Below are 25,951 nucleotides of genomic sequence, written 5' to 3'. Positions count from 1 at the left end.
TGAACGAACGTAGAGAAACGGGGCGAGGTAAAAGGGTCCGAGTGACGGGGGAAAAAAGGCTAAATAGATGGATAAACATGGATTCGCATCCAGTGGCAGAGCTTTCGCTCCCTCTATTCTCGAGGATGATTTTTCGCGAACGCACGACAGCAAACGAACCTCCTAGGAAATCTTCGTGCACGACCTGGGCTATTTCCCTTTCCACGATGCAGACAGGACAGACAGGACGAATCTGCATTAACTATGGATTTCGCTCGTCCTCCACGTCCCTTTTCACAAGTTCTTTTTGCGGTCGCCGTCTCTATCGAGCGCCTTCTTTGACCGTCGTCTAAAAAAGTGGCAACTTTCCGTTTGCGGGCCGATACATAGAAGCGGATTATCGAGTACAGCGACACCAACGAATTAAAACGAGGAATTGATACATTGCTAACAACGGATCGTTTTCCTTTAGCGCGACCCACGAAACGCGTCGATTCGAAGATAAAAGATGCCCGTTGGAGATAATGAATGGAGTTTCGAATCACGCGTATAACGCACCTAAAGTTCATCCCCGTTCGTGCAATTTTTACCTCTCGTTCTGAAATTCTCACATTGTGTCACACAGTATCTCGCTTTGAGTCGCGTACATATCATCGGCGGTTGAACTTCTGGCGAACGAAATTCGCATTAGCCGATCCGAGTCAAAATCAGAGATTACGACGTAATTAATTGCCTGAAATACAAGGGATATGTCATCGTCATTTCGGAGTCAGCATAAAGCGCGGCTGAATTAGCGGGTATCGAGGCGACGGATTACCGTGTAATGAGCGCGATTACCATGCAACTCGAGTCAATGGTCGCACGCGATTTATCATCGAATCGAAATTCGACTCGTCGGCAACTCGTTGCTAGAAAGAGAACGATCGCAGTACTCGGACAAAGTGTGCGCGATGTGACAGAACAGGTGGGCCCACGAGGCGTTCACCATGGTCTGTACGTCGAATTTAGTAGTAAGCAGTCTTAAAGTCCGTAAAACGCTTCGTTGCTTCCCTTGCGTTCGGTGCAACGATTTTACGCCGCTGCAAATCGGTCTCTTCGACGCTCCTTTTGGTCCAATGCGATCACGCGCTACCCGACATTGTTTCCCGGCTAGGATCGTGCGTTTTCGACGACCGATAGCCGAATTTGACGATGCGAGACGCGATATATACGCGTGGCTTTTACGAGCCGCTTGAAACGCAACCGTTAGCAAATTCGGAACTTAACGGCATATGGTCGACCATGCGCCAATTCGTCGCGCACTAAAACTAAACGCATCGGAAACGTTTATGTTTGCCAACCCGCGTACACATACACCACTGCGACCTGCGTTTCGTCGCGTCGTACGAACACGCTCGTTATTTGACCGCGACGAAGCTCAGAGCGCGCATAATTACTCGCTGTTTCGAGGGACGCTCGAGTTTTTTAAACGCGACCGGGGAGTCGTAGCCGTTTAACCATTACGTGATCCTCTTCTTGCTTTACGTACGTGTACCGTCGTCATTCATACCGGGTTAGTTTACAAATCTGGCCCAACCAAACAGTCGTTGATGTTCGAGCTCGCAAACCTCGAACAAAGGCACGTCGCACTAACGCGCACACTTTTACTTTTTTCTTGTCCCCTTTCACGAACGCGCGACGAAAAATTCATCACTCTCGTTTTACGTGCAACGACAGAACGCGTATCGCGTTACAACGTTTTTAATATCAATTAACGCGATCAAACGCATCGAGTCAAGTCGTTATCGTTCAGAGTTTAAAATATCGAAGCTTGAAGGACGCGGGTCGTACGAACGTCGATTGTACGCGTCGAAAGGCATTCAGATCGCTGCCAATCGCTGCTAACGGATGCACGGTTTTGCACGGTTTTGCACGGTTTTTCACGGATTTGCACGTGCAACGCGTGCACGACTCTTGTTCAGAGTTCTTCACAAACATCGGGCACAATATCATTACACGAAGAATGAAACACTCGGTGGATAATTGGAAACAATGTTCACGGCAATGTCCACGAAAGTCTCTGAAAAGAAGTGGATTTCTCTGGTCGATTACTCACCACCATTCTGCGCAATAATCGGGTCGATAGCCACCAACAGGACGAGGAAGATAGGAGTCATATTGACCACCCTCTTTCCCGTCTTCCCTCGGTCTCCCGTGATCACTGCACACTTAATACCACCGTTGCAGCGTTCCACCTATGAAAAAACAAATCACGCTCGTCATAACATACCACCTTCACACCGCTGCGCTGGATAATATCTTCGGTAGGCCGAAGACGACGATTTGGATCCGCGGCTCTTCCGAGCGTGTTGCTCCACGATAAGCTGTTGATTAGAACAACAACGAAACAGGAACGGGAAAAGTTCGTTCTCGAGCTGCACGTTTATATAGGATCGCCTAAGAATTCGCGATGGATGGGTATTCCGTTGCTCACGAATCACTCGTGGGCGTTTCAGCTTGCTGGCGTAACGCGTAAAAAAATACTATTTATTGGTGCTTCGTTCGTAGGTGACAGACAAGTACGGACAAGGGAAACGGAAACGCTTATTCAGCGAAAATCGAACGTAACTATCGACACGCGCCATTTACTACCGGCACGGCGTTCTCTATCCTACGTAGAAATGCGAATCTCGCGAGCACGCTCACACACGGCCAAAGAAAAAAGCGACGAGTTTTTCACGAGCATCGTTAACGATCGTACACTTGTTCGTCGACTGGTGACGAGATCGCATCGGATCGTTCGTCTATTCACATTCTCCGATTCGCACGATGGATTTTTCTTCCTGTTTCCTCTCGCGATCCCAGAAACATCGATTTCAAAGACGACGATGCCGAGCTCGTTTCCAAAAAGTAGCCTGTCGATGTATTTCCCCGGGGATCAACGCACTTCTTTTCTGTTTCCTGCCATCGTTTCTCCGCTTCTCCGCTTTACGACGAATTCTACTTCTGCCTCTCGTTATTTCCACAGTGATTCCAACCACCGACACTAATAAGGTGTATACCGTGATAGGCGAGGAAGAAGATTGAAAACATTCGTCTTCTTCCCGTATTACCCTTCCGCTTCTTTCCGCAACCTTTCAACATTCCCTTTTCCTTTTTCCTCTAATTTCAACTACCTCCAAACGATTACCTGTACTCTTTCTTTCGATGATTCCACGACCATTCCATATTTTGCACCACTTTCCACACGAAAGGTGATCCTTCCAGCAGCTTTTCTTTAAACTTTATTAAATCTGTAAACGTCTGCTCCAGTCGTATCTCCTCGGTGTTACATCTCTTGGCTGTTCGATTCTAATCTCTCCTCTGCCTTTTCGCTCCATTTACGATTCATCACGCTCATCTTCATCTTAACCAACCAAATTTCCCTACCTTTTAGCTACCTTTCCTTCTAACTCTCTTCTGTATTTGCTCGTACCAATTTGTCGAGCGCAACGGGTACCATTTTGACACTTAAAATTTGGCAAATTTATTAATCCAGCTTGTCACTTTTGACTCGTCAAAAATTCAACCCGTCGAGTATCGTTCGACGAAACGGCGAATCGTACGGACAATGCGTAACCTTCGACGAATCAAATTTCAAGGAATCGTCAGCTACACGAAACGCGATGGGAAACTTTACGGAAACGGTACTGCCTTTGCGCGTGTCCTTTTTCCCTCGATTCGCGTCATATCCTCGGCAACCCTGTTTCCTTTTCGCTTCTTTCGTTGATCCCCAGCCTCTAAGAACTATATGCCTCTAAGAATTTTTACGATTTAAAATGGCTGGAGTTAAAGCGATTGCGCGCACAACGCGAACCATTCTCACGACTAATATAGCTTGCTTCCGCGTCTGTTGGATTCTTGTGCGAACTGTTTACACCCGTTTCTGTAGAATTTCAATGCCGAGAAGAAATTCGCGCGTCCCAAACGTCAGTCACAAATTCCAACGCGATATTCGTCACAGGAACACTTTGGACGTTTCGACGAAACGAGAGAAGGGCAGCAGGAGGGGCAGAAGAAGAACACGTGCGAATCTTGCCGCAAACTCAAGGTTAAATTACAAAATAGCCTGCGATATTATAAGATCGCGTTGAGGGTAGTTTTCTGAACGCGCGCTGCGGCTTGACTGACTCATCCCCATACCCCCCGACGATACCCCCTCGCGACCTGCTGTCGAACGATGCGCAAGCGCCATACCCCCTCTGACGCCGACTTCTCAGTACGAAACGCCTATGAATTCGCGCCGACCAAATTTTCAATCGCTTTGAATATTCCGTCTCTTTAGAAAAATGTTGACAGAAATCCGACGCTTTGAAATCCAACTTTAATTCGATTTTAATTCCGATGCGAACGAACGATATTCACGGAAACGAATTACGCGTTTGCTACTACGACCGTTCAACGACGCGTAAGAAATTCCGAATGAATTCTTTCGGCAGCTTGGAACGACCAACGATCGCAACGAATATTCATTCGTTTCTCGATATTCTGAAAAATATTCTGAGAAAAGGGGAGAAAGTGAATAAAACGGCAGAGTGGATACTAGAAAAGAAGAAAAGGAGAAGAGTGGCGTAGAGAGGGTGGTTTCGGCGCTGGTTTAAACGCGACGCATGCGTTCCGCACGCGAGAGGATGTCCGGGGTGAGCCGTCGCCGTACTCTGGCCGACGTATCGCAGTTTCTAGCTCGATGTTTGTCCGCGTGGTACTCCCAGGGACGGTGCTGCTCGTCCCAACCACGAGGGTGTCGGAATACAAAACACCCCGAGAGACTACGCAATTCGGACCGCTTTGAGCTCGACGAGAAAACGAGAAAATACGCGCGTCGCACGGACAACTTACGAGTCGAGACGAAAGTACTTATATCGATACATCCGGCGACGAGATCTTCGACGCTTGCGCTCCTGGCCCAACCGACCAAAACTTGCCACCGGTTTCTTTCTTTTTCCTACTTCGGCGCCAAGCTCGGACCCTTCGTCGTTCAACTGTGGAACTCGCAAGGCCCCTGGGAGTACGGCAAGCTTCTACCCGAAGTAAACAGTTCGACAAGGAAACCCTCGCAGTCACCGTGATACTCTTTTCCACCGGGTAAGTGGCCAATCGTGTGTACTTTCGAACACTTTTTTCTCTTCCGCCTTTTCTCCTGTCCTTGATTATTAACGCGTTGCTAGGAATTGTGTCGATCAAGCTTTCTTTTTTTATCGTTTCTGCCGAAAAAAAAACCAACCTCGAGCCGAGAAACGCGAATTTGTTCCGTCAATTTGAAACTGAAATAAAACCAAATGGCAGGATTTTGATAGGAGGTTTTAAACGACGCGAAGCTGAAACAACGAAATCGATGACACGACAATAATCTGATGCTATCAACCGATCGTTCGGGATAAACGATCGATATTTACGATATTAAGGCGAAAATAATCGACTTAATTTACGAGTGTGCAGCCCCGTACTCGTTCGGCTACCTTCGCAAGTTCACTCCTTTAACGTCAGCTGTCGTCGCTTTCGTCACACTTAGGCACCTTCGTCTAACCGAGTACATACACCGATTCGCTGCTGGAATATTGGATGCGCACTCGAGAGCATGCCGAACGAACCGCGTAACTAATTTCCAAGCAAAGACGAGACGAAATTACTTTTGCTTCTAATCGCCGAGCCCGCGAATTTCTCCCGCAAGTAAAAGTACTGCCTTTGTTTCTTTTTCTTTTTCTTTTTTTTTTTTTTATCTTCTCGTAACCATCGTTTACGACATGGTAAGCAACGGGAGACGAGGAGAAAAGTATCGCAATGGAGGGTCGAAGCGACAAAGCTAATTAAATCGCCGAGCGCGCCGACGATAAGACCGCCACAGTTGGACGATCAGACGTTTATGACTTAATAATAATTTATCCATTAGCGGTGGTGAAACAATAATGCGTTATTTCAACGATTCAGGCTTCTGTCTCGACGCTGAAACGGCCGACCACATTTGTCGAAAATATACGAGAATTCGAACGTTCTACAACACAGCGTTTCAGATTGTAAAAATCGTGAAACGGACTCGCTTTCGCCTCTCTCTTCGCTTTTTTCTTCTCAATCTCGATTTTTTCCATATTGCACGTGGAAATAAAATAGGAAGGAAGAAACCAGCGGACTTTGAGTCAGAGATATAAACAGGTCAACGTAACTTGGCAACGGAATCGTTGAGAAGAACGGGAAAGGACGAGGAGAAAAGATGGAGAAAGACGAGCACCGTAGCGTATCTCCGGAGGGAAAAGCGTGTTCCTTTGCTCCTGGTGATAATAAAAAATTCCAAGGTACGCGTAACTTAATTTAATATCGTGGCCAGTGCACCGTGACCCGATGATAAATCCCTCGGTATCTCTGACCGCGCCGTTTCTATTCTTCCATTCTAAAATCTGCCTACTCTTTCCTCTTACTCGAACAAAAGATGATGGTCGGAATAAGAATAACCAGGAAGTAGCGTGGTGCGCCACTAGGCAAGTCGACGACTTAAATTAAAGCGAAAAGATCGGCCGAGTACTGCAGGAAATAAGAAACGGCTGGCAAACGATCGAAGCGGGATATCATCCGGTATCGAGTCGACTGCGTAACGTCGTTCTTTGCTTATATCCTGTGTAACTAAACTCGTCGACTGCGCTGTTTTTACGAGCCGGTCGTCACAGAAATACTGTATAAAGAGGCGAAGCTTTGTTCTCAGTTGGGAATGCTCTTCGACGGTGAAAAACGTTGCCGAAAGGCATCGACTGATATTTACGCGCGTCATCCGATAACGTTTACGAGAGATTTTCCATGTTTATTTTTTGCGTTGCGGGTCACAACGTTCTGATGCGATTATCTGGAATTACGAATTTATAATCCAGATTAACGTAATTCTCTGCACCTACAAAGGGTCGGCCACTGGATCGAACGGATCATATTATTTCGTTGCAACTGCAACTGAACTACGACTCCTGAACTACGGGCTGGCAGTAATAATAACGCGGTAATGCGAAAAGGTGCCTTTCCTTTCTCGTTTATTATTCCTTTTCGGAAGGTTCCAATTTTCGGTTTCGATCCACTTTCAGAACGATGCCGTGCATCGTAGCTGGAATTTTTCGAACTTCCGTACGTGTACGTGTTGGCACATTTGCGCGTCTGTGTACAAAGAGAGGAAGAAAAAAGAAGGCGAGAGAGAGAGAGAGAGAGAGAGAGAGAGAGTGAACAGGCAAACTGGATGCTGGTGGTGCCGGCAACGGCGGCCATGTAAAACGTCGCGGGACAATCGTACATCGTACACGTTCTAGTAACTTATGAATAAACATTTCTTGACGCCATCCAGTGGAAAATTACTCTCGGAAATGTCCCTATCCTTCCGCCTATTCTTTCTTTTGCTATTTCTACCTTTTTTCTCTCGCTGCTTTCTTCTCGCCGCGCTCTCGAAAAGCGAAATTCGTCCCCTCTGTCGTCCGAAACATTGGAAAGACAGTCGATCCGATTTTTCATCGTCGTCGTTCGTCACGAAAACGGAAACCGACGAAATCGAATTCGCGGTCCGCGATAAAATAATTTGTGTAATTCAACGTTTCACGCACACACACGTACACAGGTGTGCGCGTGTGTGTTTTGTTGTTTATAAATTGCAAATCAAGTTCGTTTTATGTAGACTGTTAGTTTGGCATCGGGGACCGCTTCCGCGATTAATGTTGACACGATTTGGGTCGCGTTTGATAATTAGTTGATCGTCACGTTGATATATAATACATATAGCGCTTGGTGCATCCTCTGGCCGTGGTAAAAGTGAATTTGTCTCGTGTGCTATCGATGTACTTCGGTGTTGATTTATTAAACAAACTTGGCTAGGTATTTTGAACTGAATCCGATATAATAATAACGTAGCATTCGCTACAAATTTCTGTTTCACAAATGTCTAGCGGTTAAATTGAAATGCGATTCGAGCGACGCAATAAACCGTGGCTCCGTGCGAAAATTAAAAAATCACAACGTCGAATCCGTATGTTTCACTCTTTCAAAGTAAATTAAACGTGTTCAATTAGCGATTTCTCCGGTTAAATATAATTTACCTTTCAACAATTCGTTAACCTTCTACCATTGGTTTAGCGTACCGATAATTTATTTTCTGCCCAGTTTATTTGCCAATGTAACGAGAAGTTTCGTTCTCGACAAAGGTACGCTCTATTTGTATGTAATTCTAGTGCGTAATTCGCAACTAATATAACACGAATACGTAATAAGCAAGCGGATCGATCGATCCGTTTGTGTTTAGATTTCGAGTAGGAGAGCTTTGTGACTCGTCGGTTGCCGATCGAAAGTGCCGTTACACAACCGAAGATCGCTACGCTCTTGATAACGTTTCGAGCACTCGAGTGTTATCACGCGGTAAATTTACAGTAATGAAGCACGTAGCCGCGAGAACTAATATGAAAACGGTGAAAATTCGACTCCCGCCGAGAGAACCGACCGTTCTTTTCCCCCCAACCCTCGCTCGCTCTTTCCCCCTTTAATGGCCTTGATCACGAAACGAGTTAAAAATCTACACTCGCTCGAGCACGGAATCGTTTCTTCTATAAGGAAATTCACGGAACCCGGCCAAGGGAAAGATTTCAAAAGTGACCGTGTCGTTATATCGACGGAGTCGCTTTAATTGGCGGAATGCCCTTTAATTGAATCGGTAACTAGTAATCGAAGAGGTGCGTCGTCTTTCCGATCGACGCCAATTACCTTTGAAATCTAAACTACGACACGCGGTACGACGATCATCGACCACCTACGACGAGAAAAAGGACGTAACGGTAAGAATCGAGACGCGAGAAAGTCGTGAATGTGTCCTAAATGATTCGCCGATCCTGCTACTACTTTTGTAAACGGCAAATGAATATCCACTCTGAGCCAAGTTCTTCCATCGACGGTGATTCAAAGAAAAGCTGATTTGGCGAAGTGCTTGAAACCAAGGAACGGTGGATACTCGGTAACGAATCTTCCTTCTTCCATGCTCGGTACTTAGAAACGCGGCACCTCGAGACCGAGACCGAGGGCGAGAAAACGAACGAACGAACGAAGGCAAAGACAGAGAAGGAACGGTACGTAGAAGGAGGAAATATCTCCTGTCAAAGGCGACTGTAAGGAAATTTTCGCGGAAAGGAAAAATCTGTAACTCGACGAGAGTAGTGCAGAGAATCCAATTGTCAGTGGCAAAGGGACCACGCCGTACCATCGTTGCGATGCGGATCGAGGCAGATCGAAACGAACCGAAGTAGTCTGAAGTTTTCATGGTTTCGAACGGACGAAAGAAAGACATTTCTCCTCCTCTTACTCGGTCGTCGGTCGTCGGCCCAGGCAGCACAGGATCAGACAAATCAAGCGTCTGTCAGATATACCTTCGAGACACGCGTTAACCGTTTCATTACGATTATGTCGTTAACCTATTTTCTGAGAATTACGAAATGACCGAGAAATACCAGATTTTACACGAACGCTACGAAAGAGCACGTAAAAGTTGTCGTTTAGTCCGAACCTTCTTTGGATCCACGCTCTTCTTTCTCCTATCTCCCCTTTATTTCACGAAGCATCGGCGAAAGCATTTAATTCGTTTCAGCGTTTCTATAACGCTGTCGATACTCGAATACAGCAACTACAACGCGCAACAACGCGCTACAACGCGCTACATGGTACGCACAAACATACACATGTAAACGATTTCATCCACAAACAAACGAACTCGAATCCCTCAGTCCTACCCTTTCGTCGGCTCCTCGTTCATTTGGCTTTCCGTTTACCGCTAGATGGAGATCGATACAGGGGCAAACGTTCGTACGATGCAACATTAATCAGATCGGTGCCGAACTTCTGCCAGTCTTTTATCCTCGACGTAATCAGTCTCTTTCCTCGGTAGCGAGCGAGAGATTTGAACAATTCCAGTTGCATTCGAAAGTATCGCACGACGATCGTGTGTACTATTGGTCCGCGTGACTATGTATCGAGCAGTAACAGACGCGATGAAAGCGTTGTTAATTTCGCAATTTTCTTGAACGTTGAAACGTTGAACGAGCTAACGATAGGACGATAGACGATAGGGTCTCGTTTTATTAAATTTCTTTCCTGCACAATTAAGTACAATTATGTCGGTCATTACCGTTTCGAGGAACGAGTAAGTTCGCAAAGGAATGAAAATTTCAGCGCACCGTGACGGTTTCCCGTGGCTACGGAAAAGACTAATTAAAAACTGGCGTCAGTTTCAAAGATCGACCGTATAAAAGTTTTGCTGTTTTGGCAAAGACCCAACCCAAACCAAACACGTTTAGCAAACGAGACGAAACGATTTTTATACGTAGGTATATATTTGAGTAATGCGAAGATTTAATGACTTTGATCCGTCTGTACGTTCGCACGTAGCACGTGTAACCAAGTCCCTCTCGTATCAAACGTTTGAAATCCTTAATTCGCTTCACAGGAAACAACCGTTAAATTGGACATTTCGTTAAAATTCAGAATGTAAAAAACGTACAGTCGCCGGTACTTTTGCTATATGTATTACGTTTTCATACTCGCTAATGGATTTGGTGATCTCTTTTTTTTTTTTTTTTGTATCTCCGTATCGCTTTATTCGATTAAAACAGCACTACAACAATTAAACAGAGCGAAGCCAGTGTTTCGATAACTCGCGCTAGAATGTATTTAACTTGCACGTTGTTTCCAATGGACGCCGCGATTACAGAATTGCGGCGATAAATCAACAGATGGAAAGTTTCGTTTGGCCTCGTTGATTCAAGGAAAACGCATTCGATTAATCGTGACGATCGCGTATCGTTGGCGAAAAAGTCCGCAGCTCTATGAACCGTAGTGTATAAAAGCGCGTAAAATGGCAAGCGCGCGTGCATTTCTCTTGTTTACGCGCTTCCTTCCGCTGTGAAAGGACGAAATACAGAAGTGGAAGTAAAGGGAAGTGGATGATACTGAAATGCAAGCTCTTTCCCCGTTTTTACGCGTTATTCCTCGTTTCCTTTCCACTTACGCTTTTTATCTTTGCTCGCGCCACCCTTCCTATCTCGCCTTCATCTCGTTCTCTCGTCTCGACGTGTCACTCGTAACAAGACCCGACAACAATACTCTTCCCTTTTCTTTGTTCTGAAATTCTTTGCTCGGTTGAGGCTTTGTGTACTCGTCATCCGTATTAATTAAAAGTTTTTGAAGGCCCCTCGTATCCACCGTTAGTGCCTCGAAAATACAGACAACAACGACTGCAACGAATCGCGACGCAACTCAGCCGCCTTCTTCTTCTTCTTCTCCTTGCTACACAACGTGCAATCATTTCTACCAGACTTCTTCCTCCCTTCTTCCTTCTTCCTTCTTCCTTCTTCCTTACTCCTTCTTTCGTTATAATCTTGATATTTCCTTTCCTTCGAGTCATCTCGAGAACGTCGACGTAGTATCTGAATCTTATGCTTCTCGTAGCTATTCTTCTCGCAGCCTGGCTGAACCAAGCCAGGAATGTTGAAAGAAACTCGATGCGTCTTGTCGACGTTGAAAGAAAATCGAGGGAACAGAGGGAAATCAAGGTACTAGGGAAATTTTACGTCAATGACGATCAACAATGTAGATATTTGTACAAAAACGATCGGAACTCAGTGAGAAAAGTACCGGCAAAGTCGCAACCAAACAGATACGTACAATTGTAATTCGTTTTGTCTGGCATCTCACTTTGAAACTATGCATTTCAATGTTAGCGTTGGTAGTTGCTCGTTTTCATCCGTTTGTTTTCAAAACTACCATTTCCTGCTGATATTGTAAACTAAATAAACCAGTTAAACGTTATTGAACGTCCGTTTATCAAAAAAGTATGTAATTGTGTATACCAATCAAACTGTTTTCCGAGAATTTTTCAGAAATCATTTTTTTCATATGTTTCCATTACTCGGATACGAGTAAAAAAATTTCTATCAGACTCCGTGCTTTCAGGTCACTTTATTTATGCATTTTGTTACCGTTCGCTCTTTCCGCAAGATCGATGAAAGCCCTTTTCCAAAAACGATCATCATCCCCCTAACCTGCGTATTATATCGTGAAAATCGAAACGTTTCATACAATACCAAATATTTTTAATTGCTCTCGTCTCGATATCGAGCTAAAATGCTTTTCGTATACTTAGATCGCTTTCTCTGTTCGATATACGATCGCGGCTCTTCAAATATAAAATCATCCTGTTGGCCCTCGCCAAAGGCCCGTTATAGCTGGTGGTCGGTAACGAACAACGATAGCGAATAAACTATTCATAGCATAAACAATAAGTAAGCGCGTATACGCGCCAAGCGATCATTAACCTATTATGCATGCAATATAGCCGTAGTATACTATACCTAACGGGGAGACAACAAATTTTAAATCGCGGACAGTGATTTAAAAGTTGTTATCCGCAGTTTCGTTCTACTATAACAAGAAAAATCGTTTCGCAGTCGTACGAGATATCATTGCACGTAATTCGATCGAACCAGATGTTTCTCAACACTTTTCAACGAAAGTTGAAACGTCTTTCTTTTTCGATTCCTTTCTTCTTTCGAGTTTATCCCCTCCACCCTCTTCGTCTCCTCTTCTCGTATACTTCTTTCTTCGCGTTTTTTTTATTTCTCTCGTTCGTTTTCCGTCCCAGCCCGCATCCTACGTCAGCCTGACATTGTCAGCCGATCCCAAGCGGAAACTCTAATGGAATTGTACCATCGAACGTTAACCACCGGCGATTCTGCATTTTTCATCGAACATTGACCATTTGGATTACCATGAAATTCACCTCCGTAAAATCCGTCACAGACTGACAAATGAAAGAACAATCCGATCGAGTTTATCATTGAGTTTCGTTAACATTAACCGTTCGGCTAAAATAATTTAATCACGGCATTTCGGTAATTCGCCGTGAAGCGATTATTCTATATGTATATGCAGGCACGTGTTTGCACGAGACGAAGAAAAACTTTGAAAAGTAAAATGCAAAAGGAACTGACAAGATAATAATGACCGTAAAGCAGGGAAGAAGCTTTACTCCTGCATGAAAGAATAACGGAGAATCTCATTATGCGAGACATCAACGTGGTCGTTAAACAGGAATAACAACGAGGAATAGTCTTCGCAATTAAAATCTTACACGGGTGAGGCACGGTCGAACGTATCTATTGTTATTAGAAAGGCGAGTATCGCAGTTCTGAAATCTACTACAAACAGGCTTTTCGTCAAAGCCTGTTGGTCGACTAAATAATTCTCAGCTTTGCCGTTTTCTGTTCTTTGGAATCTAAATCGGTTTTTGTCAATGAATTTACAGATGAAATGGCGATGAAAAGTAATTATCGAAGAAACCGTAGGACGAGAGCACGACCGACACAGATAACATTTCACAGATCTTTCCTACGTATGCAAGTCGAAGGCCTCTGTCAAGTTTCTTTTTTTCTTTTCTTCCCCTTTTTTCGTTTCATCGTCGAACCGTACATCCCTGTGTGGTTTCGCTTAACCCACATGACCATTGATCCGGGATTTAAGTGCCGTTTCGTGTACATCACGAAGATATCGTACGAGGTGTCACGCTCTTCCTCCGTCTTCCACGTCTCTGCTTGTCCCGTTGTTTTATTTTCACGCTTGACGTTCCCCATAAAACGAATAATTAAAATTGAATGGTAATTTTCCGTGAACAAGGAGGGAATAAAAAGACACGCGTATTCTCCACGATTTCAATCGGCACAATAGTAGATATTAACCGTTCGTTCGTCCAAGACCGGCGTTTCCAGCGATGCTTTCATCGCCCCGTCTCATTTAAATCATTTATAGCTACACGGCAATGATAAATACGTACATCGATTTACATACGTTACGATGAAAAGCCACCAACCACTAAGGTGCTTCTCTGTTCGGATCACCTCCGCTTGCGTAAACCGAAAAAGCTGATTACTTCGACCGTTGACTGCGTTTTAATGAAGCAAACGAGTCTGGGAAACATGGACGGAAGAAAGGAAAGCCTGGAACGACCGAAAAATAACAGTTTCCCCTGGCGCATTCAACCAAACGTCTCATCCCATTGAGACCGTTTTTACAAAAGAAACGAGTCGCGTTTCCCGAAACCTAACCCCGATCTCGATCTATTCAAAATGTGAACAATCCGGCGATAAAACGGAAATCAGGTAAATTGTATTTTGTCTGCCTAGTTCGTTATATATGAGATCCGTCCTGGCGAAGAAACGACAACGTCTCGGGTTTACGCCACTTTGATCGTAAGTCGGAATACTACTGTTTAACTAAACGTATTAACGAAACTGTGCCCCTCGGCAATTTACGAAGAAAGAAGAGATTACAAAATTTCACGGGAAAATTGCAATATATTTTAGAAGCTTTATTAATTACTCGATGAAGGCAGCGGAAAAACATACCCGTCGAGGGTGGAAATGATCGCGTGAATTTAAGAGACTATAGCTGTAAGCCTCTGTCGAGGCAATGATAAAGATGGAAAAAACGAGAACGAGAGGTGAGAAGAAAAGAGAGAAGGGTGCGGAATACAGTGACTGTAGTTGGAGACTTTCTAGTCGTGCCGGTAGCCTTAAAGAATTCATGAAAGCTAAATCATTTTCTTCGGCCGCCTGGTCTCGGTGGAAGCGTCGAGGTTTTCTTAATGTTGCGATATTTTACGAGAAAACTCTTTAAATCTAATATATTACCGACAGTAATTAAATATAAGTTACATCGAGACAGAGGCTGCTGGTGAAGTATAGTCCATCGAAAAGTAAAGGGAATGTTGGGAAAAGGGGCAGCAGCTCGGTCAACACTTTGTCGAGCTTCAAGGTAGAAAGTTTTGACGGTATCGTGAACGAGACCGACCGTCATTGTCGGCCAATACTTTCGGAGCTGGGAGAATCTACAAAAATGTTCTCCGACTACCTTTCTTTCTCTTCCCCTCTAACTTCGTACTCTTCTCTGCTGCCACCTGATTGCCTCGACACAACCTTAGATGACAAAGAACGATATTTAGCCAGTGTGCTTATAAGTTGATTCTTATCCAAGATATCCGATTGATCAGGAAAACGTCTAATATCGTATATTTTCTTTTGGTCACGCTATTCTTGGAATAAAAGTCGAGTTTGCTTCCGTTGCATCTTAACCTACGCTATACGTGTTAGAGTCTTTGGAAAAGCTGACACGTCGCGCCGGAAATCAGGTGTGCTACTTGCCGTCTAGTTGGGATTTATGTGTGTCATGACTGCCTGTTGCACGGTAGCTAACTTATACGTGTTAGCCTCGGCCTGACTACAGGTAATCGGAAACATTGATTTTCACCACCTTCAGAGACATTTTAATATCTCGGCTTTCTGTTTCGATGGCAACTTCGTTCCACGCTCGGTGTCTGACAAATGCCGATCCATTCTACTGGCGGCTATAAATTTGGCCGAGCTAAAAGCGACTTCTTTCGAGGCGATGCGATGTAACGATCGCTGCTTTTCCTGGAAACTGCTGTGTTTTACAGAAGCTGAGAATCGGCGTGAAAGAACGAAGAAAATTACTTGGCTCCTCGAACGTTAGGGGTGCTGAGCTCTTAATATCTGAACGTGATTTAAGATCTGCGGTTAATTAAATGGAAGCAAAGTGTCTGCATAAAAGAAGAGAAGTCGTTCGCGCAGCAGTAACTTAAATTTTATAACTTTCTTAACGAAACGTTCGTTTTTAGTAGCGTTCGGTATACCTCCGTTCCCTCTTTGCACAGGGTAAAACATTGAAACCATATCTGTCGCTGAGAAGAATTTTGAACGATTTGCACAATACAAAATGGAAAAAAGGAAGGGAGAAAAATCGAGACAGGAAAGAAGACGGGGACGGTTCTAAAAGAGAAGCGAGAAAGATAAATCACGCGCTCATAGCCACAATCAATCCCAGCGCCTAGCACGGACCGCCTTTCGTATCTAAGCCGTAACTTAAAGTCTGGATGGAGGAACATGATTCTTCAGAACCTCGATCTTCCAAGGTTATACGATCCTTTTTTGATTGCCGACGGTAGACCGTCGCTTATATTGGACGAATCAAAGATTCTGTCTTCGAAATTTCCATCTTCTCGCAGGATTATCTCCGATAACTTTCAGTACTTGTCGATCGTCTTCGTCTCCCTTTCCATTTTATTATTTTCTCGCCATATGTTCGTTTACATTCCGTCGTTCAAGATATATCCTGATAATGTAGCTACCTATACACCAACGTTTCCCGCAGATGAAAACTGAAACGCGGGCTTTGCGGCCTCATCTATTCTCGTTTGCGTTTACTGCGCCATAAATTTCCCTACAAACTGATCGATCGAACGGCCAAATCAAAATGAAACGTAAGCGGCAAAACAAGCGTTGTTTTCGGTTACATCGAATTTTAACACGATTCGATTATCGTTTATAATTTCACGAAGATCGTGTAATTAGTAAATAAGATCGGTTCGAAGTTTAGCTACGTGTTTCGGCCTCTCTACATTTTCCAATCGTTACACACGTATATGGTGTGTGTATCGATTATCGAAATAGATCAAGATACGAATATCAATTCAGCAGCACCGACTACCGCTGGTAGGTATCTAAACATGCTAATTTTTGCAACAACGTTCCTGCCAGTCCAACGCGTTTCGATCCTAACGTTCACTTTTCCTAACCAGGAAATCCGTGGATAAAGAAAATGTTGAAACGACTGTTTCCGAATCAAACCATCGAATATCGCGGACAGAAGAAAAATAACGGTGATATTTTCGAACAAAAGCCACATGGAATTGTGGAATTTCAGATTAAATTTCATATTGCTAAAAGTTGCGTAAATTAGTAAAATTCGTGTTACTCGCGCAACAACAAATTACAATTATCTAAATTACAAAGCAAAATTAATTAGTAATATTCATATTCTGGCTGGAATTTCTCGCTATCTGTTCCTGCAGATTATCATTACTAACGCTGTTTTAATTCCAATTAGTTCTTCGGAATGTCGACAAGAAACGTTTCAAAAGGTTTCTTGTATGTAAAGAAAAGAGCAAACGTCGAAGATCAAAGCCTCCTTTTCCCCCTTGCGTCACTTCGTTATACCTTCTTTTAGAAGTATGTATATCGACTTACATTTTGAATCTCAGCTAATTGGATGTACTGGTTTGTTGTACTTTCGATACTAATATTTCAAGCGGATCTACAAGAATCGAACGTATCGTACGGCACAGAGAAAAATTCATGCTGCGAAAAACATGACGCGACACGTATGAACTCTGAACTAGTGGAGAAACCGTCGGCTCGTATAATTTTGTTTGTTTATGGCCGTGCTGCTACTCGATTTTTCACCCCTAATGGACGCGCGCCAACTGACAAACGGCCCCACCCGTCCTTTTTTTTAGATAGTCCGTCCTCCCCTTCCAACTAAGAGAACCAATGCCGTCAGCTTATCCTACTCGCTTAGTTAACGTCCGACCTAACGAATTTTCAACGAAATACACCCGCCGTAATTTATAGCGAGTTCGATGCATCTACTTACGACGAACAACGAGAGAAAACATCTTCTTCCAGAAGAAAACGTGCACGCGTTTAGACGTAAATTCGACGAAAACTAGGAAATTTCTTACGATAAGACACGAGTAATTCGAGGAAAATATTTCCAGAGAGAGAGAGAGAGAGAGAGAGAGAGAAACGAGAAACATACGGAGAAGAAAAAAGATACAAACTCCTTAAAAAACGAGTCAACCAGCCACCCACGCAACTTTAATTTCGCAGCAGTATCGGCTTGTAGCATCGTATAACGCTGGCGTTTAAGCTACGTCGTTGCATCCAACACTAAATCATAAGATATTAGAGGATGTACCCAACCCTTGCTATTCCGGACAGCGGCCCCTTGCTCGAATCCTTCGCACCTTCCTGACCCGACCAAGGGTAGAACCAATTTTTCTCTCAACTGTCGCGCCGAGTTACGAAGAAATGAAGCTAGCCTGCTCTCTGCTACCTTCTGTCTGCCAGCCTGTGTCTTCTTTTTCTCCTTTGTCCTTGAGTTCCCTCTTTTCTTCAGTTCTTCGCTTCTCTTTTCTTCGAAATGAGTTTTCCTTTTGCGTCACAATCGTTTGCGCGAGACAGTCCCTTGTTTCGACGACCGACTAACCCATCGTTCCCGTTACGAATGTCTTTTCACATCTGTCTTTGCTTATTTCTCCAGCCATTTCTCGTCGATTTTCCAAGCGAATCTTACGCCTTAACAAAGTACCATAACATCGAAGCACCTGTACCTATGAACGATAAACGCCTGCAACCTAACTGTTGGACGGCGATTTAACCCTTTCAAAATGGGTTTTTCTATTAACAACCATTTCCATTTTTCCTATACGTTAGCAGAGTAGAACTCACTGATGTTAGAGAAATTTAAAGAAATTAGGATCGTCCTATGTTTCGATAATTATAACTCTGAGCAGTTTTTCTCATCATCTTCAATCTGCTAGCCAGCCTCGGCCTTTCTAAGTGATCGTGATCGAAGTGATTGTACAGAAACGCAAATCTGTAAACTTTAGGAGCAAATAAATGTAGTGATTATACGTACAAGACGTACGTAATGAAGAGAAGATAGAAAGAACGACAAAAAGAAACGAAGGTAAAGAAACAATAAATAGGAACTCGTCGAGCCTCTTTTTGCGTCCTTCATCATTTTATGCTTCCGCGTGTTTGTTTTTCTGTTTTTTTTTTAAGACTTTTTATGAAAAAATGTGCGGTCAAAAAGTCCAGGAAAAATCCAATGACAACGTAAGACACACAAATCCTGCAACAAACTCGGAATAATAGTACTTTCTGTATCGTGTCGTATCAACGTGAAAGCTAACGTTGTTTCGGAACAATCAAAATCTTAAAGATAGTGGGATATCGTATATCGTGCTAGTTTACAGTATAAGGAACATTGAGATGCCGAAACTGCAAGACATATAAACCTACGTTCATACAAGGGAGACGTCGGACGTTTCGTCGTTGCAGTCTCGCCCATTGTGGCCACGGTATTAAATTAAACGCTGAAGAAACTACTTAATGCGCGTTCCATATGCAGATTCACGTCTCCGCCCTGGCTTCCCTAGTCTCATACCAGAGGCAATATAGTCTCTTTGTATCCATTTTATGATGGCTGTTGCCATAAAGCCTTACCACCTAGAAAATATAAGTGCACAAAAGCTACTCGAAGCTTCCTCTCGATCCCTATGATTTTTTACATTTTTTACAACTAAATTTAAACGATAGCTCCTTTGTTCGATCTTCTCCATGTAGATTCGAGCTTGGTATTTTGAAATATTTAGATTTACCACTAACAGATACGAGTATACGGTCGCTTCTCCAGTTTCCCTGCCACAATATTCGACACATACTTTGCCACTCGATAGAGCTTTCAATTAAAATCGAATCAAATCAATTTCGATTGTAGCGATCTTGATATAGCGAAAAGAAGAGAATGGAAACAGATAACTGAGATTTGTTTTACCAAGATTTAACAAGTTACCGAGATTTTCTAAGAATAAGGCAAGAATTTGAAAGACAAACGGGTTTCTTAGCGACTACACATCTTTCAGGATCGCGAAGCTGCAACTGAGTTTTATTATTCTACTTTCAAGACAGTTCCTGGTAGAAATTTAGGCCACGTGTAGTCGGTGGAAGCGCGGCTGAGATTCTGCAGATGCCCAACGATTGCTGGTGATCAAAGTCACGTAGCCATCGGTTATTGGTTTGATTGTTTGACGGGAGAGAGTTTAGAGATAGCGAGCAACCCGACATCGCGTTGCTTTAAAGAATAGGAATATTGTTCCTGGAAGAGATAGTTACGGAGTAAGGACAGCGAGGGCGCTTTCCGATGAAAGGACTATAAGGAACAGCTCGAAACTCGAGAACTTCAAGAAGAGAGGAATGTCTGAGTGATTCTGCTATGGAGAGACCTAGGTGTTTAATAAAAATTTCTAAAGGGCGGGCACATTGAAAAATTCTGTGTCGGTGCGAATACCTCCGACAACAAATATCGCGAAAGACCAACGCAATAATGAAATCGAAACGGGGACTTTCATAAATGGGAACTTTTTTAATTTCTTTACAGGAAAACCTTAATAAAAGTTTCCACGATCAATTAGAAATATGCATCAAATTCTTCCCCTCTGTTGATTATACCAGCCAATTTCCTTGCAATTCTAATTTACCATCGATGAAATGTACATTCGAAACGGAATAACAAATATTTCAATCATTATTGTTCGAATCCTGTACTTTCAGGCACAAAAACTGCAACTTTGTCCGGTCTTCCGTTAGCGGAGAAGCCAAATGAACAAGGAAAAACGAAGGCAAGGAACAGAAGAAAAGAAAGAGATAAGAGAAGGAAGAATGGGCTAGTGTTTATCGTGCGATTGCCGAAGGCGGCTATTTTGCCGCTGCACTGTCACCGCGTCGTAACGGAAATAAAAGAAAAACATACTTTCGCAGTTTCCATCGCTTTTCTCTAAACTACCACGGAGCCATTATCCGAGCTACGCTCCCACAGGATTTTATACCGTGTCTAACTTACTTTTCGTGCTTTAAACCGAATAATTGAACCAGGCTACCGAATCATTCGCATTTCAAACTATGTACTTTCGCTAGAGCACTCGCTATATCTTCTATTTATTACTCCATTGATATTTGGCAATAAAATATTTCCATTAAGATGGCGGTTTTGCTTATCCGTTAACGAGGTTCACGCCAAATTTTATATATCAACGAAATTAAGAATTATACTGATGTTCGGGAAATTCTTATTGATCGTGAAAGCATAAAAGTTAGATTAACTGGAAGCTAATCGAGAACGTCGCGGCGCCAAACAATTTCAATTTTGCAATCCACTCTGACCTGATTCTAAAGATAGAGGTGGCCTCTTTGCCCTCTCGCCTCATTCTACCAGCAACTGATATCGATACATTGAACGTAAACGCGTCTACGGCGTGGCACATACTACGAAACTCGATACACGAGAAAAGGAAAACGCAAAGAAGAATGCTAGGAGAAAGAAGCTGCCTCGAAGGACTAGGAATACACGGCTATCACCTTTCTTCTCTTTTTCCACTTCTTCGCTACTGGATAACAGCGGCGAGGCTCTAAGAACGCGCGAAGGAAGCAAATAGAAGGGAAATAGAACCGAAACGCACAAGTGACGAAGATGTTGGATAAAAGCATCATGATTTAGTAATGGCCTCGCTTTTACCTATTCTCTGTGCACCCATAGTCTACTTATAAACCAAAATAGTAGCTTCGTGTCTTACAGTTTCCCTTATTGTACCGTAAGGCATAACATCAAAACTTTCAGATCTCACGAGACCATCTCGGTATAATCTGAGTAGGAAATATCACGTTAATGTATCACGATAATATAACGTTTGTCTCTCTTTTGTACGATCGCGTGCGTTAACCGAGTAAAATTACGAGATTTTTAACAAGAAAATATTTTTTATTAAATAAAAGCGTTCTACGTATTTGAAGGCTCGAAACAAAATCCTTCGGCTCATATTCGTGCGATTAACAATGAACCCATGGCTCTTCTTGTCACGGACGCAAACTTCCATAGTGAGAAATGAACACGCTTTAGGTGTCTGAACTTTGATGTACGCTGCGGGTTCCCGTCGAGCTATACGTATAGTGCACAAATTCAAATATCGGTGCACGCACAGCTACGTTTATGAAGGAAATAGAGAAGACTAATAAAGATCGCAGCAGGGCGCCTAATAAACTCTTAGCGTATTATGTGATCCTGTAATCCTACGTTCTCCTTGTATTTACAACTTACGTTTCAATCATTGGAAGATATTGCATTATATATTCCAATATATAATAAAATATTTTACTAGATAATGTAGGAATAAATTAACAATAAATAATTCGTATTGGACAGCAGAGTGGAAAAAAGAATCAAACGTTGTAAAATATTACGTTATAAAGTACTTCGTTGTAAAATTATAGCGCGAGACTACTGAAACGTGTAAAACGAAATTTTTATGCATTTGAATCTTTCATAAAATTCCTCTGTGTTAAAAATGCAATTCGTCGATTCATTAACGAACATATACGTAGACAACTACGTATAGATCGCCTCGCAGTAGAAATTATCGTTAAGCTATTAACGATTTTTAATAGAATTATTCGATCTCGCATTCGGTCATTGCGTTCTTTAGCAGATAAAACAGGGAAGAAAGAGAGAGAGAGAGAGAGATATATATATATATTCAACGAAATAGTACGACGATAATGAGAAACGTCTAATCATAAATAATGTAGCAGTAGAAGACGCGAACGAGAGAAGCAGATAAACGTGTATGTGCGTACTAAATTGGTACATACATGGGTCGGCGTACATTGTGAAACATTTGGTAGCATTGCCCCCGACGTCCTTCCGCCAGTCCTTCGAGCGAACCTCTCGTTCGCGTGTTATCTGACTGTGTATCGCACGGGTTAGCAAATGTCTCCAGACATCACGTAGGTAATAGAGATTCTCGAACAAGGCATCAAATCCAATGCTAGGATGCTTCGTATTCGCCTGTTAGGAATGGTTAACGAGACTTAGCTCTCAGTGTTGATAACGACCTTGTGTTTACCAAGCGTACGTAACAATTCAACGTCAAATGCCGTTGCTTTCGTTGAGTTGAAACGTACAAGAGGAATACGAAACGAACGAAACGTCTAGATTCAAAGGTGGTTTGACATTTTGTGAGAGGAAAATGAATCAACGGCGACATACATGCATTGGTCGTTCTATCGATAGATCGTTAGTATTAAGGACGACGAATGTTAGTAAGAAATCGATACATACGTCAGTAACCATGATTTAATTTCCAGACAGAGAACAATCAATGTTTAGTCTTTACAGTTTCGTCTACACTGACATACATACGTCATGCGAGTATCTAGACTTTATAGAGTAACTCAATCAGGTGTGCTGCAAGCATGCATATTTACTCAGAGTCGGCTAATGTTACACACCTATGTAAACTGCGGGTTCTGTTGATCGTACCTGCCTGCAGGTCAAACATCTACCTGGCTTTGAGCAACTATCTGCTCTCTGTTTCCGAATTCGCAGAATCCTAATTTCGCAGTTAAAAAGAGAGTACAGCACGCGTTGCTGTTAAGTTATCCTTGTTGCAAAATAACTGGAAATATCGATACAACTTTCCACGAAAAACACGCGATCAACGTTCGTGCTTTGTTTTGCGAAAGAAACAATCGACTCTGTTGATCGTTTCCTCTACGCACGGTCCTCTATTACACTCTTACACTTCCAAAAACTTCGTCCAACTGTGAGACCCCATCTTGCTTTTTCCTACATTTCCCAAACCTTCGGAGAATTTAATAATCTGTGGTGTACGTTAATTTGGTTAATCCTGGCCGTCAATCATACTAAATCCACGTAGATCCCCAGAGACAAGAAAAGCGGGAAACATCGTGCAAGGTGAACAAATAGAGACAGATGTATAGAAAGCTTCGATTCTTACAAACAAGCGAACCTTGATTAAAAAAAAGACAGAGGTCTTTGAATTTCGACGAAATAATAGTCAAAATCTCGTTCTGTAAACGCGTCCACGTGTACATGATACATAAATTTACGATATCACACGCAAGAACTACGTAAGAGAATATGATAACAATGAAACTAGTTTTAATTCCTTTGCTACTCTCATGACGAAATATGGAAGAAAAATTTATAAGATATTCGAGCCAGTTGGATGAAAGGATCGAGCAGAGAAGACAAACCATTAACCAGAGTAAGTTCAGAGCAAGTTAACTTTAAAACCTTAAATTAGGTGGAACCACGGTAGATTACTCAAGTAACGAAGAAAAAAAGCAAGGATCGAAGATCTTTCAGATATTCTGACTCTTTTTACCTATACCGAGTTTGAGTAATAAAACAATGCAATAAACCCAGAGCACAGGAAACTGCAGTTATTCAAGATTTTCCAGAAACTGCTCGGTATTGTCATCCAATTGCATTCTCTCTTTCTTCTTTCTCTTTCCCCCCCGATACACCCTTTTTTATCAACCTAGCACGCTGAATATTAGTTTCGTTTGTAGAATGCACGATCTTCACTACTTAGCACGAGACTCGACTCTTCTTCTTTCGGCGCTTTTTCTTGTATGCAGGCAAAGAGCGCGAATAGAGCACGAATGTTCGATTTTACAATTCTCAAGCCCCTCGTCGAATATTTCGTCGAATATTTCCAAGGAAAAACGTAAGTTTGATTCAGTCGCAAACAGTCGTAAACAAGCAAACGAGAGCTCGGTGCTAACCTAGCGCCAGCTGAAAAGTGTTTCTCGTTCTAAAACTCATTCTATTTAAAATACTCTACATCAGACGAAATCGTATGACCGCCGTGAAAGGGAATAGAAAGAAGAAAACACCATCTCTTCTCTGCTTATGCACACACGCCGTAGACCACTCTCGTCGGAGTCATGGCGGCGGTGAACGTAGTGGAGTTTATTGAAGTATCGCTAATCCCTCGGGACGATCCGGCAGTGTAACGAGGCAGCTGCGTCCTAGCATGTCTTAAAGTACGAACTGACGGACATAGGATGCCATGATTTACTCGACCGAGTCTTGAACCCACAATCTGTAAAGCTTAGCGAGTCTGCATTTTCTGTCCAACTACAAGTTCCTAGTTTCGCAAAGCTCGCGATATTAAAACCCATTCATTTTCTTAAGTTTTCCCGCCTCCATCTTCGTTCGTCAACTTCCATACAAGCTAACCCACGGCTTTAAGCACGTACCTTCGATTGATCCTGTAGCAGGGGAAAGAGATACGATCTACCTTATTTCTCAACGAGCTCTTGTACAAGTTTCATCATCGTTCTCTAACCATCGTCGCGAACACAGCGTTCTTTACGATAGTGTCTTCCTCTTGTCTCTTTCTTTTTAGAACATTAATTCACTGATACCAGATTGAATTTCCCCGAAGTCAATGCAAAGAGTAAATGCCGGTTCCCGTCGGCTCGAAAAATTTATTCGTAGCTGGCTAAATCTCCCCTTAGACGTTTCCTTTCGGAATGAAATCCCTTCGTGGCTTAGTAGGGTAGTTCTCGTTACGCTCGTTGATGCCACGGTTTCCACGGCTTCCACGGTTTTACGTGTTGTCCTGCCATTCGTAAAGCGACTCACGTATTCCGGTGATGACGTCACGCGTGAAGAGAGCAAAATATAAAGCCGCACCAGGACCCTACCAAACTCCAACCAGATGTAGGTATTCGTTTGAGCAAAGGGAAAAAGATGGGGGAAAAAAAGGAGGAAAAGGGACAGGTGCTGTATGAAAATGTACAGTTACAGAATTCTACAAGAATCCAGCTAGGATGCCATAAAATAGTTTTCGTACGCGCCGCTATCGTATAAACCAAGAGGAAAGAATGTATGTACTCGTTACTAGAATAACACTCTGCTCTTTGAGTGTGCGCACCGATGAAACGTACGTCTGAAACGGGATATCCATAGAGACACGAAAGAAATAAGCGAGAAAGTAGCCACGAACGCAAATGAAAATAACGAATTAACTGACATTTCCATGGTATTACGCTACATGTATTTTCCTTGCAATTAACCCAACAAAACATTATAACGAACAGGACTGGACACTCGTGATAAACTTGCCAATTATTATTTACTAAAATTATACATCGATCCTTCCGCATTTACCGGGAATTTAATCGAATCAATTCAGAGACGTAAATAAGAAATCTAATAGCTATTAAATGTTAAGTAGGTGATTTATTTTATTTTATTGCATTCTATTTACAGAGAAAATTTGAATTATAAACGAGACCCGGACGTAGTCACCTCCTCGTGGTGGGTCTTGGAAATTGGTATTATTTTCTAAAAATTACTCTTTGAAAAGTAATACCAAGCTAAGAACTACGTACTAAATCGCTAGACTTCTCTGATGCGTGTTTTAAGTACCCGAATTTACTTTTACGCCGGAGAT

At 42.8% G+C, this 25,951-nt stretch overlaps 2 protein-coding genes across 15 annotated transcripts in view; one reads left to right on the top strand and one right to left on the bottom strand.

Moving 5' to 3' along the window:
- Positions 1-25,951, bottom strand: part of LOC122575105 (tyrosine-protein phosphatase Lar) — a 280,224-nt gene that overhangs the window by 173,022 nt on the left and 81,251 nt on the right. For 9 of the 14 annotated variants that reach the window (XM_043743571.1, XM_043743570.1, XM_043743569.1 and 6 more), the window contains exons 3-4: positions 22,332-22,527; positions 2,075-2,213 (exon numbers count right to left, since the gene is read on the bottom strand). In XM_043743571.1, the coding sequence (XP_043599506.1) occupies positions 2,075-2,213; positions 22,332-22,367 (175 nt within the window). In that variant the 5' untranslated portion in view covers positions 22,368-22,527. The remainder of the gene's footprint in view (positions 1-2,074; positions 2,214-22,331; positions 22,528-25,951) is intronic. The other 5 variants (XM_043743579.1, XM_043743580.1, XM_043743578.1 and 2 more) reach the window with 1 other exon arrangement.
- On the top strand, positions 4,780-20,530 carry LOC122575118. The gene is made up of 3 exons (XM_043743642.1): positions 4,780-5,082; positions 6,106-6,287; positions 20,241-20,530. Exons 2-3 carry the CDS (start codon positions 6,206-6,208, stop codon positions 20,465-20,467), a joined length of 309 nt encoding a protein of 102 aa, XP_043599577.1. The 5' UTR covers positions 4,780-5,082; positions 6,106-6,205; the 3' UTR covers positions 20,468-20,530.

Source organism: Bombus pyrosoma, linkage group LG14, assembly GCF_014825855.1.
Source record: "Bombus pyrosoma isolate SC7728 linkage group LG14, ASM1482585v1, whole genome shotgun sequence".
In the NCBI taxonomy this organism is placed as follows: Eukaryota; Metazoa; Arthropoda; class Insecta; order Hymenoptera; family Apidae; genus Bombus; species Bombus pyrosoma.
This window is presented reverse-complemented; position numbering and strand designations above follow the sequence as displayed.